Below are 15,042 nucleotides of genomic sequence, written 5' to 3' on the forward strand. Positions count from 1 at the left end.
TTTCAGAGTCAGACAATATTTGGTCAGCTATTAATGTCAGCAAAATGCACATTATTGAATGCATATTTTATGTTTTTGAGCATAGATATCTAGGCACTTACTGATGAGTTTGAGGGCGAGGTCCTTGTTGGGGCGTGACTCCTTGGGGTGTTTGTAGAGGAACATGACGGCTCGGCCAATCCCGCTGTGTTTAAGAGTCTCCTGACTCACACTGGGGAGCTGGGGGGGGGGGAGAACCGAAAACTATATGAAAACACAGGTCTTTACAAAGATTAAAAGCCATGGTGACGTTTCAGGGGGGGAGTTGGCAGAAATGGAATCCCTAGCACTTACTTCCTGTAGGATCTTGAGGAGATCCGCTCTGATTTTGAGGGCCGGGAGACTCTTGTCTGGCAGGGGGCCAATCCACTCCTTGATGGCCGACATCACTCCACTGTCGATGAACGTCTCCTTGAGGTCTTGCCTGAACACACACACACACACACACACACACACACGTCAGACCATATACGCAGGCAAAACGCCAATCACCTACGTGCTACACGTGAACTCAATTGTACTACATATTAATTTAAAAACTCTAATCATTCAGTCTGTGCACACACACCATAGCATTTGGAAAGTATTCAGACCCACTGACTTTTTCCACATTTTGTTTACGTTACAAACTTATTCTAAAATGGAATAAAATGACTTTTCCTCAATTTACACACAATAGCCCATAATGACAGAGCAAAAACAGGTTTTTACAAATCTTTGCAAATGTATAAAAAATAAAAAAAAATACCTCATTTACATAAGTATTCAGACCCTTTGATATGCGACTGGAAGGAATTGTCCTTTGAGCCCCGAGACAGGATTGTGTCGAGGCACAGATCTGCAAAAGGGTCCGCAAAAACACAGTGGCCTCCATCATTCTTAAAATGGAAGAAGTTTGGAACCATTAAACAGCAATCGGGGGAGAAGGGCCTTTGTCAGGGAGGTGACCAAGAACCTGATGGTCACAGAGAGTTCCAGAGTTCCTCTGTGGGGATGGGAGAACCTTCCGGAAGGATAACCATCTCTGCAGCACCCCACCAAAATCAGGCCTTTATGGTAGAGCGGCCAGACGGAAGCCACTCCTCAATAAAAAGGCATATGACAGCGAGAAACAAGATTCTCTGGTCTGATGAAACCAAGATTGAACTCTTTGGCTTGAATGCAAAGCGTCACATCTGGAGCAAACCTGGCACCATCCCTACTGCGAAGTATGGTGGCATTATGCTGTGGGGATGTTTTTCAGCAGCAGGGACTGAGAGACTAGCCAGGATCATGGGGAAGATGTACAGAGAGATCCTTGATGAAAACCTGCTCCAGAGCGCTCAGGACCTCAGACTGGGGCGTAGGTTCACCTTCCAACAGGACAACGACCCTAAGCACACAGCAAAGACGACGCAGGAGCGGCTTTGGGACAAGTCTCAATGCCCTTGAGTGGCCTTGTCAAAGCCTGGACATGAACCCAATCGAAGATCTCTGGAGAGACCTGAAAATAGCTGTGCAGCGACACTCCTCATCCAACCTGAGAGCTTGAGAGGATCTGCAGAAAATGGGAAAAACACCCCAAATACAGGTGTGCCAAGTTTGTAACGTCACACCCAAGAAGACTCGAGGCTGTAATTGCTGCTAAAGGTGTTTCAACAAAGTTCTGAGTAAAGGGTCTGAATACTTATGTACGTACTGTAAGTCTAATTTCAGTTTTCTATTTTCAATAAAGTTGCAAAAATGTATAAAAAACTGTTTTTACTTTGTCATTATTGATGAGGGTAAAAACAAATTAATCAATTTTAGAATAAGACTAACGTAACAAAATGTGGAAAAAGTCAAAGGGTCTGAATACTTTCCGAAAGCACTGTATATACACTGCTCAAAAAAATAAAGGGAACACTTAAACAACAGAATGTAACTCCAAGTCAATCACACTTCTGTGAAATCAAACTGTCCACTTAGGAAGCAACACTGATTGACAATAAATTTCACATGCTGTTGTGCAAATGGAATAGACAAAAGGTGGAAATTATAGGCAATTAGTAAGACACCCCCAAAAAAGGAATGGTTCTGCAGGTGGTGACCACAAGATCACTTCTCAGTTCCTATGCTTCCTGGCTGATGTTTTGGTCACTTTTGAATGCTGGCGGTGCTTTCACTCTAGTGGTAGCATGAGACGGAGTCTACAACCCACACAAGTGGCTCAGGTAGTGCAGTTCATCCAGGATGGCACATCAATGCGAGCTGTGGCAAAAAGGTTTGCTGTGTCTGTCAGCGTAGTGTCCAGAGCATGGAGGCGCTACCAGGAGACAGGCCAGTACATCAGGAGACGTGGAGGAGGCCGTAGGAGGGCAACAACCCAGCAGCAGGACCGCTACCTCCGCCTTTGTGCAAGGAGGTGCACTGCCAGAGCCCTGCAAAATGACCTCCAGCAGGCCACAAATGTGCATGTGTCAGCATATGGTCTCACAAGGGGTCTGAGGATCTCATCTCGGTACCTAATGGCAGTCAGGCTACCTCTGGCGAGCACATGGAGGGCTGTGCGGCCCCACAAAGAAATGCCACCCCACACCATGACTGACCCACCACCAAACCGGTCATGCTGGAGGATGTTGCAGGCAGCAGAACGTTCTCCACGGCGTCTCCAGACTCTGTCACGTCTGTCACATGTGCTCATGTGCTCAGTGTGAACCTGATTTCATCTGTGAAGAGCACAGGGCGCCAGTGGCGAATTTGCCAATCTTGGTGTTCTCTGGCAAATGCCAAACGTCCTGCACGGTGTTGGGCTGTAAGCACAACCCCCACCTGTGGTCGTCGGGCCCTCATACCACCCTCATGGAGTCTGTTTCTGACCGTTTGAGCAGACACATGCACATTTGTGGCCTGCTGGAGGTCATTTTGCAGGGCTCTGGCAGTGCACCTCCTTGCACAAAGGCGGAGATAGCGGTCCTGCTGCTGGGTTGTTGCCCTCCTACGGCCTCCTCCACGTCTCCTGATGTACTGGCCTGTCTCCTGGTAGCGCCTCCATGCTCTGAACACTACGCTGACAGACACAGCAAACCTTCTTGCCACAGCTCGCATTGATGTGCCATCCTGGATGAGCTGCACTACCTGAGCCACTTGTGTGGGTTGTAGACTCCGTCTCATGCTACCACTAGAGTGAGAGCACCGCCAGCATTCAAAAGTGACCAAAACATCAGCCAGGAAGCATAGGAACTGAGAAGTGGTCTGTGGTCACCACCTGCAGAATCACTCCTTTATTGGGGGTGTCTTGCTAATTGCCTATAATTTCCACCTTTTGTCTATTCCATTTGCACAACAGCATGTGAAATTTATTGTCAATCAGTGTTGCTTCCTAAGTGGACAGTTTGATTTCACAGAAGTGTGATTGACTTGGAGTTACATTGTGTTGTTTAAGTGTTCCCTTTATTTTTTTGAGCAGTGTATATAAATACACACACACTATATGACCAAAAGTATGTGGACACATGCTCTTCGAACATTTCATTCCAAAATCATGGTCATTACATATGACGCTGTTCCTCCCTTTGCTGCTATAACAGTCTCCCTCTTTTGCGGGGACTTGCACCCATTCAACCACAAGAGCATTAGTGAGGTTGGGCACTGAGTTGGGCGATTAGGCCTGGCTCGCAGTCTGCGTTTCAATTCATCCCAAAGGTGTTTGATGGGGTTGAGGTCAGGGCTCTGTGTGCAGGCCAGTCAAGTTCTTAGACACCAATCTCGACAAACAATTTCTGTAGGGACCTGGATGTGTGCATGGGGCACAAATCCATTCCATGCTGAAACAGGAAAGGACCTTCCCTAAACTGTTGCCAAAAAGTTGGAAGCACAGAGTCGTCTAGAATATCAATGTATGCTGTAGCGTTAGGGGCCTAGCCCGAACTATGAAAAACAGCCCCAGACCATTATTCCTCCTACACCAAACTTTACAGTTGGCACTACGCATTCAGGCAGGTAGCGTTCTCCTGGCATCCGCCAAACCCAGATTCGTCCGTCGGACTGCCAGATGGTGAAGCATGATTCATCACTCCAGACAACGCATTTCCACTGCTCCAGTAGGTCACACAAGTTCAGTGAGCTTTTGTGACCTACCACTTCGCGGCTGAGCCATTGTTGCTCCTAGATGTTTCCACTACACAATAACAGCACTTACAATTGACCGGGCAGCTCGAGCAGGGCAGAAATTTTACGATCTGACTCGTTGGAAAGGTGGCATCCTATGATAGTGCCATATTGAAAGTCACTGAGCTCTTCAGTACGGGCCATTCTACTACCATTGTTTGTCTATGGAGATTGCATGGCTGTCTGCTCGACTTAATACACCTGTCAGCAGTAGGTATAGCCAAATCTACTCATTTGGTGTGTCCGCATACTATTTCGTATGTATGTATGTATGTATGTATGTATATATATATATACACACACACACACACACACATATATATATACATACACACACTGTATGCATGTACTTAGGTACAGTACCACTCAATTTAGGACACACCTACTCATTTAAGGTTGTTTTTTTTAAAGAAGATTTTCTACATTGTACATTGTAGAATAATAGTGAAGACATCAAAACTATGAAATAACACACATGAAATCATGTAGTAACCCAAAAAAGTGTTAAACAAATCAAAATAAACGTCCCTTTTCAGGACCCTGTCTTTCAAAGATAATTGGCAGAAATCCAAATAACTTCACAGATCTTCATTGTAAAGGGCTTAAACAATGTTGCCCATGCTTGTTCAATGAACCATAAACAATTAATGAACATGCACCTGTGGAACGGTCATTAAGACACTAACAGTTTACAGACGGTAGGCAATTAAGGTCACAGTTATGAAAACTTAGGACACTAAAGAGGCCTTTCTACTGACTCGAAAAACACCAAAAGAAAGATGCCCAGGGTCCCTGCTCATCTGTGCAAGGAGGCATGAGGACTGCAGATGTGGCCAGGGCAATAAATTGCAATGTCCGTACTGTGAGACACCTAAGACAGCGCTACAGGGGGACAGGACGGACAGCTGATCGTCCTAGCAGTGGCAGACCACGTGTAACAACACCTGCACATGATCAGTACAGGATGGCAACAACTGCCCGAGTTACACCAGGAACGCACAATCCCTCCATCAGTGCACAGACTGTCCGCAATAGGCTGAGAGAGGCTGGACTGAGGGCATGCAGGCATGTTGTAAGGCAGGTCCTCGCCAGACATCACCGGCAACAACATTGCCTATGGGCACAAACCCACCATCGCTGGACCAGACAGGACTGGCAAAAAGTGCTCTTCACTGACGAGTCGCAGTTTTGTCTCACCAGGGGTGATGGTCGGATTCGCGTTTCTCGTTGAAGGAATGAGCGTTTCATTGAGGTATGTACTCTGGAGCGGGATCGATTTGGAGGTGGAGGGTCCGTCATGGTCTGGGGCGGTGTGTCACAGCATCATCGGACTGAGCTTGTTGTCATTGCAGACAATCTCAACGCTGTGCATTACAGGGAAAACATCCACCTCCCTCATGTGGTACCCTTCCTGCAGGCTCATCCTGACATGACCCTCCAGCATTACCATGCCATCAGCCATACTGCTCGTTCTGTGCGTGATTTCCTGCGACACTGGAATGTCAGTGTTCTGCCACGGCCAGCGAAGAGCCCGGAACTCAATCCCATTGAGCACGTCTGGGACATGTTGGATCGAAGGGTGAGAGCTAGGGCCATTCCCCCGAGAAATGTCCAGGAACTTGCAGGTGTCTTGGTGGAAGAGTGGGGTAACATCTCACAGCAAGAACTGGCAACTCTGGTGCAGTCCATGAGGAGGAGATGCACTGCAGTACTTAATTTATGGCTGGGGGCGCTATTTTCACATTCGGATGAAAAGCGTGCCCAGAGTAAACTGCCTGCTACTCAGGCCCAGAAGCTAAGATATGCATATTATTAGTAGATTTGGATAGAAAACACTGAAATTTCTAAAACTGTTTGAATGATGTCTGAGTATAACAGAACTCATATGGCAGGCAAAAACCTGAGAAAAAATCCAACCAGGAAGTGGTAAATCTGAGGTTTGTAGGTTTAAGTCTTTGCCTATCCAAGAGTGTAAATTTGGTCCGATTGCACTTCCTAATGCTTCCACTAGATGTCAACAGTTTTTAGAACCTTGTTTCAGGCTTCTACTGTGAAGGGGGAGAGAATAAGAGCTGTTTGACTAAGAGGTCTGGCAGAATACAATGAGCTAAGTCAGGCGCGCATCCATGAGAGAGAGCTCTGTTCCTTTCTAAAGACATAGGAATTGTCCGGTTGAAACATTATTGAAGATTTATTATAAAAAAATCCTAAAGATTGATTCTATACATCGTTTGACATGTTTCTACGACCTGTAATGGAACTTTTTGACTTTTCATCTGGACTAAGTGCCTGCGCCTCGTGAATTTGGATTTGTGAACTAAACGCGCGAACACAAAGGTATTTGGACAAATTATGGACTTTATCAAACAAAACAAACATTTATTGTCAAACTGGGATTCCTGGGAGTGCATTCTGATGAAGATCATCTAAGGTAAGTGAATATTTATAATGCTATTTCTGACTTCTGTTGACTCCACAACATGGCGGGTATCTGTATGGCTTGTTTTGGTGCCTGAGCGCTATACTCAGATTATTGCATGGTGTGCTTTTTCCGTAAAGCTTTTTTGAAATCTGACACAGCGATTGCATTAAGGAGAAGTATATCTTTAATTCCATGCATAACACTTGTATTTTCATCAACATTTATGATGAGTATTTCTGTAATTTGATGTGGCTCTATGCACTTTCACTGGATGTTTATTTGAGACAATGCATTTCTGAACATAATGCGCCAATGTAAACTGAGATTAGATATAAATATGAACTTTATCGAACAAAACATACATGTATTGTGTAACATGAAGTCCTATGAGTGCCATCTGATGAAGATCATCAAAGCTAAGTGATTAATTTTATCTCTATTTCTGCTTTTTGTGACTCCTCTCTTTGGCTGGAAAAATGGCTGTGATTTTCTGTGACTAGGCGCTGACCTAGCATAATTGCATGGTATGCTTTCGTCGTAAAGCCTTTTTGAAATCGGACACTGTGGTGGGATTAACAACAAGTTTATCTTTAAAATGGTGTAAAATACTTGTATGTTTGAGGAATTTTAATTATGAGATTTCTGTTGTTTGAATTTTGCGCACTGCACTTTCACTGGCTGTTGTCAAATCGATCCCGTTAATGAGATTTCAGCCGTAAGAAGTTAATGCATCTGGTCTCCACACCAGATCCTGACTGTTACTTTTGATTTGGGGGGCCAGGTCATCTGATGCAGCACTCCATCACTCTCCTTGGTCAAATAGCCCTTACACAGCCTGGAGGTGTGTGTTTGGGTCATTGTCCTATAAATGATTGTGGGACTAAGCACAAACCAGATGGGATATCGCTGCAGAATGCTGTGGTAGCCATGCTGGTTAAGTGTATCTTGAATTCTAAATAAATCACAGACAGTGTCACCAGCAAAGCACCCCCACACCTCCATGTCTCACGGTGTGAACCACACATGCGGAGATCATCCGTTCACATACACTGCGTCTCACAAAGACACGGCGGTTGGAACCAAAAATCTCATATTTGGACTCTAGACCAAATTACAGATTTCCACCGATCTACTGTCCGTTGCTCGTGTTTCTTGGCCCGAGCAAGTTTCTTCTTCTTATTGGTGTCCTTTAGTAGTGGTTTCTTTGCAGCAATTCGACCGTGAAGGCCTGATTCACGCAGTCTCTGAACAGTTGATGTTGAAATGTCTGTTACTTGAAGTCTGTGAAGCATTCACTTGGGCTGCAATATCTGAGGTTGGTAACTCTAATAAACTTATCCTCTGCAGCAGAGGTCTGGGTCTTCCTTTCCTGTGGCGGTCCTCACGAGAGACAGTTCATCATAGCGCTTGATGGTTTTTGCGACTGCATTTGAAGAAACTTGGAAAATTCTCAAATATTAAATATCTTTTGATTTATTTAACACTTTTTTGGTTACTACATGATTCCTTGTGGTATTTCTCACACACAGTGTACAACACTTGCTCTTTCCATTACATAGACTGACCAGGTGAAAGCTATGATCCCTTATTGATGTCACTTGTTAAATCCACTTCAAATCAGTGTAGACGAAGGGGAGGAGACAAGTTAAAGAAGAATTTTTAAACCTTGAGACATGGATTGTGTATGGGGCTGTTACAGTGACTGTATTACCACCACTCCGGTGGTCACGAGTCATGACGACAGTCAAATTCCATGTGACCATTTTGTCACAGTAATTAGGCTTCTCCAAGCTCTGATGCTGCTGATGGTCTTTAGCAGTCTACCAAACATGCTAACTGCCTGGTACTCAGCACTCTTGTCCCTCTAATCACTGACATCAATGCAAATGTGTTCGAAAATCGAATCAAACACTTCATGAGAGCCCATGAGCTCATTTTGCGCAACATTTCAATATGCTATGCAGTTACGTGAGAAAACAGATTGATGGCCTCTACTAAAAAGAGGATCCCCTAAGCCTTCTATAGCCTAGGCCTACTATATTTCTCTCAACTTTCCTAATACTAAGCACATTGTTTATCTTCACAACAGGAGTAAAGCCTACCTGGCTGGCATGAAAATTAACCACCGGAAAAGCATCCTCCATTTGCTATTTAAGTGCATAGATTACATGCATTTTATCCTGCTGCCCGTTTTGAGACAGGTGCACGATAAGTGTCCATTCTAAATCAAAATAAATTGCATATACAAAATTATGTATGTGTGAAAAGACAAGATTAAATCAACAATAGGTGACAATATTTAGCCTATTAAACTATCACTTGTGAATGATGCCCAGCATAAGAAACAATGCCTTTCGAATCATAGTCGCACACCTCATGTAGCCTAGCCCATAGGCCTATATGTTTTGATAAGGTTTGTATCTAAACTGACCAAATAACTTCTTAAAATTAAGCACATTAATCTGCTTTACAAGGTGTTTAGAGCTTAACTGGCACAATTAAGCAGCATGTGAGTTTCAAGTTTGGGTTAGAATTTACCATAAAAATGCGCCGTTATAATAAAAGCATTACATGTATAATCACATTTGCGGTCACCTTTGATAATGGTGTTTTCGGGTAATGGAACATTCACGCTTATAGCCTACTGCCATGTGCACATTGCTCTGCTTATAATGTGAAGAAATAGCCTCAGTTTATCAACATTTTAAGCTAAATGTTCTGATTTGTTGCGTCAGCCACATTGCGTAAAAAATATTTTTTGATGCTAGTGGGGTTGTATTCATTTGGGATCTATTGTATCCCACAACTGTCCCAGACTATGTTTGACTATATGTATTTATCGCACAGAATAGGTCAACTTCTGTATTATGGGGGTTAGTAGATTGACATAGGCTAGTGCTTTTGCTGTTCTTCTAGGCCTACTCATCTTGTTGGCTGAAGAAAAGTACAATTTGGACAGTCTTCCATATGCATCTCGGGAATTGCATAAGGATGTGCGTAGTTGCGTCCCCGATGTGTCTCCTCACTTGTAGCCTGTGAGAAAGACCCGATCACTCGATGGAGAGCCATCTGAGTAAGAGGTGCTTAGGAACACATAGCGGGCCCAACGCAGCACTCCAGGCCAAGGGCACAACGGCCGCTGGCCGCAAAAGGCATGGATTTTTTTAGGGTGCATTACGGCCACAAAGGGGATGCTGCCGTGAAATTCGAGGCATTATCAAGCGCTTGTCAAATTGTGAGTGAGAGACTGATGAAGTGTGTACAGCCTGCGCAAAAAACAAAGCAGCCTTACAATGTATTACAAATCAAAACATATAGTTAGTGCTTAATTTGAGCTGGATCCTGCCGGAATAGGATCCGGCACCGCTCAGATTGGACTTTGTTTGTTCCGACACGTATTTCCCCGATCCGGTACCCCTCGCGGCATGATTTATTAATTGTTTCACTGTTTGCACTGTAGACATTCTAATAAAAGCGATCAGGGTTAAAATCACTTCCCCTGCCCCCCAGAAAGACCATCAAGTAAATAAGGGGTGATCCTTCTGTGTAAGCATCCAATCCTGCCACATTGATTCCAGACCTGCGCTATTATTTGTACATAGAGGTTATGGGGAGGGCCAGTGTTGGAAGTAACTGATCCTGACACAGGTCTTGGTAGTGGTGATCAGCTGGTGAAGAGGTCCCTACGTAAATCACGTCACGTCGTCTAGGCCAGTCGTCTCCCTACTGAATTTGAAATGTGGGAAAGCCAAATAAATAAAAATTGATAAGAAAAGGCAATCAAGGTTGATGACATTTTCCAAGTCCGAAAATCCAGAGAAAGATGGTGAATTAAACCCAGAACGAGCCAGAGATCGGTCAGTGCGGAGGAGAGGAGTGAGAGGCAAACTGTTCCTGATGGCAATGCCTATTAGCTAGCAGCGCTGCTAATCCCACCAGTTCAGCATCACCACCGGCACCCCCACCGTAGGCCTATTAGCGAGTCAGACTCAGCATGAGAGGGAGACGGGGAGCTGGGGGGAGGGGGGCAGTGCATCCACCGACGAAGTGCTCAGAGCAGGTGTAATTTGCAGTTCAACAACAAGCAAACGCATAACCCCTGGCTTGTCATGCAGAATTCAAAGTTGGGCTGTACAACACCCAAACCAAGGCGCATTTGGTGGCAGCAAGCCTTGTAGACAAGGCTACAGAGGACATCCAGTTTATAGTTAACACTCAAAAATAAAAAATAAAATAGACACTAAAGGCCTCCTTCAGAACAGCCTTAGGAGGCTGGAACCTACTACGATACCCCGTTCCAAGGCACTTAAATATTTGGTCTTGCCAATTCACCCTCAATGGCACACATACACAATCCATGTCTCAATTGTCTCAAGACTTAAAAATCCATCTTTAACCAGTCTCCTCCCCTTCATCTACACTGATTGCAGTGGATTTAACAAGGGACATCAATAAGAGACCACAGCTTTCACCTGGTCATTCTGTCATGGAAAGTTCCTAATGTTTTGTAAAGTCAACGAATATAGACTAGGCTTGTGGTAGTATCGAGAGCCATGGATGGACTCACTTTTTCAGGTGCATAACTACAGTGGGGAGGAGGGTCAGCTTCTTTAAGGCTGGCTTCTTCTGAGCGTTCAGTGTTCTGTCCTCCTGTAAATCACACAGTTAGAATGGTACACCCGCATCTGCATCGAAGAGCTATGACAGAACACACACACAGTTCGGGGCCTGAACATCACCTCTGCAGCCTCTGTCATCTTGGCGATCATGGCGCTGACCACGTCGTCAGCGTCACTTATGAACGTTCCCCCGTCGCGGTTCCGTCGTCGCTTCCCGCTCTGGGCCTTCTTACGAGCCAGCATCACGTCAAAGTCTGACATGAAGCTGGTGCTGAATAGAGACAGTCAGCCAGTTAGCCACGCCTCTATAGAATGAAAGTATAGTGGCAAGAGGAAATCGATTGATTGAAAATGTTGACAAAGACTTCATGAGATACTCACTCTTGGCCACCACCCCTGTCCACGCCCTCATCAGAGTCTGAGTCGTCTGCCATTGCTTTCTTTGCCGAGGCCTGTGATTGGTTCTTATCCCCCTCCAGATCCTCCTGATTGAAACCCTATTGGTGCAGAAACATCAGTCGTTGGGATCGGGAATCAAAGATAAGGTATAGTTTCGGTGTCTGGACAATTCCCAAGAGTCCCTAAACATTTGGGGTCAGTTTCCCAGACAGATTAAGTCTAATCCTGGACTAAAAGCCCTTTCAATGGAGATTCTCCATTAAGAATGTGTTTTAGTCCAGGACAAGCATAATCTGTGATTGAGACCCTTGATGTTCACAGATCTGAAAGGACTGGATATAGTCAAAAAACAATTTCACAGTATTTTTCTCATTTTTGACAGTATTTTATGTTTCTGAATAATACAAGTTATTGGCTAAATATGCTTTATGGCTAGCTTTCACTTGTCCAGTACTTTAAAATCTGTAAAAAGTGCAGGGGTAGGATTGCTAGCGGGACCAATGGAGACAGAATGCTAGGAGAGGAGGCAGAACAACAAGACAACATACTGCTTGGCATCTGTCCCGCAAGTAGCTACCCTCTGTTGTGCATACGGCCCAGTACATCTACACCAGGCGGTGTCAGAGAAAGGTTCTAAAAATGTACAAACTTTAGCCACCCAAGTCATAGACTGTTCCTCTGTGCTACCGCAGGGCATGCGGTACCGATGCTAGAACAAACAGGACCCTGAATAGCTTCTACCCCCAAGCCATGAGACTGCTAAATAGTTAGTTAAATAGTTAACCAAATAGCTACCCAGACCATCTGCATTGACCCTTTTTGCACAAACTTTTTTGGGGACTGATCACATAGACTGCTGCTACTGTTTATTATCTATCCTGTGGCCTAGTCACTTTATTCCTAGTTATATGTACATACAGTGCCTTCATAAAGTATTCACACACCGAGACTATTTTCCCCCACATTTTGTTGTGTTACAGCGTGAATTGAAAATTGATTACATCGAGATTTTGTGCAACTGATCTACACACAATACCCGTCAAAGTCTAAGTGTAATTTAGTTTTTTAGAAATAAACAATAAAACAATCAAAAATAAATGTTAAAGTTGAAATGCCTTGAATCACTAAGTATTCAACCGCTTTGTTATGGCAAGCCTACATACGTTCAGGAGTAAGAATTTGCTTAACAAGTCACATAAGTTGCATGGACTTATTCTGTGTGCAATAACAGTGGTTAAAAAAAATTTATGAGTACCCCATATACAGATAATTGTAAGTTCCTTCAGTCGAGTAGGGAATTCCAAGCAAAGACCATGGATGTTTTACAATGTCTCGCAAAGAAGAAGTGCACCTATTGGTAGATGTGAAGAAAAAAAAGCAGACACTGAATATCCCTTTCAGTATGAGGAAGTTATTAATTAAGCTTTGGATGGTGTATCAATACACCCAGTCACTACAAAGATACAGGCGTCCTTCCTAACTCAGTTGCCGGAGAGAAAGAAAAAGGCTCAGTGATTTCACCATGAGACCACAGGCTACAACAGTTACATAGCTTAATGGCTGTGATAGGAGAAAACTGAGGATGGATCAACATTGCAGTTACTCCACAATACTAACCTAAATGACAGAGTGAAAAGGAAGTCTGTACAGAACACAAATATTCAAAACTTGTTTGCAATAAGGAACTAAAGTGATACTGGAAAAAATATGGCAAAGAAATAAACTTTTTGCCCTGAATACAAAGCATTATGTTTGGGGCAAGTCTAACAACATCACTGGTACACCAAGTTATCGTTACTCACTGTGTATTTATAATTGTGTGTTATTACGTTTAGATTATTTCTCTTTTTTCTTTCTCTCTGCATTGTTGGGAAGGGCCCGTGAGTAAGCATTTAACTTTTGTTTACGAAGCATGTGTCGAATAAAATTGTGCAACAGGGTCCTGGACTTCCTGATGGACCGCCCCCAGGTGGTGAAGGTAGGAAACACCTCCACTTCGCTGATCCTCAACACAGGGGCTCCACAAGGGTGTGTGCTCAGCGCCCTCCTGTATTCCCTGTTCACACACACGACTGCATGGCCACGCATGCCTCCAACTCAAATCATCAAGCTTGCAGACGACACAACAGTAGTAGGACTGATTACCAACAATAAGACAGCCTACAGGGTTGAGGTGAGGGCTCTGGGAGAGTGGTGCCAGGAAAATAACCTCTCACAACAAAACAAAGGAGCTGATCGTGGACTTCAGGAAACAGCAGAAGGAGCACGCACCTATCCACATCGACGGGACCGCAGTAGAGAAGGTGGAAAGCGTCAAGTTCCTCGGCGTATACATCACTGACGATCTGAAATGGTCCACCCACACATACAGTGTGGTGAAGACACCGCAACAGCGCCTCTTCAACCTCAGGAGGCTGAAGACATGTGGCTTCAGCCCTAAAGCCCTCACAAACTTCTACAGATGCACAATTGAGAGCATCCAGTCGGGCTGTATCACCACCTGGTACAGGAACTGCACCGCCCGCAACTGCAGGGCTCTCCAGAGGGTGGTGCAGTCTGCCCAACGCATCACCGGGGGCAAACTACCTGCCCTCCAGGACACCTACAGCACCCAATGTCACAGGAAGGCCAAAAAGATCATTAAGTACATCAACCATCCGAGCCACGGCCTGTGGACACCGCTATAAGGTCAGTACAGGTCAGTACAGGTGCATCAAAGCTGGGACTGAGAGACTGAAAACCAAATTAAGGCCATCAAGGCTGTTTATTTATTTATACCCCATTTTCTACCCAATTTCGTGATATCCAAATTAGTAGTTACACAGTCTTGTCCCATCGCTGCAACTCCCGTACAGACTCGGGAGAGGCGAAAATAGTACAAATAAAGAAAAACCATGGAATGAGTATGTGTCCAAACTTTTGAAATTTGATTTGTAAAGTTAATAAAAAACTCACCGTAAACTCTTCCCCCTCTTCATCACCTGAGTCACCAAAAATGTCAGCAATCATTTTCCTATATGAGAGAGAGCATAGGCCCCATACAATCAGAACCAACCATACAGTCTAGAATACATCCTTTCAGTACATATGTATCGCATGTATTGCAGACCATGCAATACTTTTGGGTAAGCTGTCGTTAATAGGACTGGGATCGGAAGCCTGTCGTTGGTTTCATGACTATCTAAAGGATAGAAGTCAGGCTGTTAGAGTCGACGGCATCCAGTCGGTGCCATTGGAGTTGGTTAAAGGGGTCCCACAAGGTTCTATACTTGGTCCATTACTGTTCACGCTCTACATAAACAATATCGGTGATAAGTGTAAAATTCATTTCTATGCTAATGACACTCATGTACTCTATCGCTTCAACAGCTGAACAAGCATTATCACAATTGGAGACAGATTTTAAGATATTACAGGGGTCTTTTATACAGCTGA

The 15,042-nt window shown here is 44.3% G+C and overlaps 1 protein-coding gene across 4 annotated transcripts in view; it reads right to left on the bottom strand.

Moving 5' to 3' along the window:
• LOC120028770 (protein IWS1 homolog) overlaps positions 1-15,042 on the bottom strand; it is a 34,048-nt gene that overhangs the window by 6,555 nt on the left and 12,451 nt on the right. For all 4 annotated transcript variants that reach the window (XM_038974009.1, XM_038974011.1, XM_038974008.1 and 1 more), the window contains 6 exons: positions 14,563-14,620; positions 11,590-11,705; positions 11,329-11,479; positions 11,157-11,239; positions 334-463; positions 102-219 (listed from right to left, as the gene is read on the bottom strand). In XM_038974009.1, the coding sequence (XP_038829937.1) occupies positions 102-219; positions 334-463; positions 11,157-11,239; positions 11,329-11,479; positions 11,590-11,705; positions 14,563-14,620 (656 nt within the window). The remainder of the gene's footprint in view (positions 1-101; positions 220-333; positions 464-11,156; positions 11,240-11,328; positions 11,480-11,589; positions 11,706-14,562; positions 14,621-15,042) is intronic.

Source organism: Salvelinus namaycush, chromosome 34 (genome assembly GCF_016432855.1).
Source record: "Salvelinus namaycush isolate Seneca chromosome 34, SaNama_1.0, whole genome shotgun sequence".
Lineage (NCBI taxonomy): Eukaryota > Metazoa > Chordata > Actinopteri > Salmoniformes > Salmonidae > Salvelinus > Salvelinus namaycush.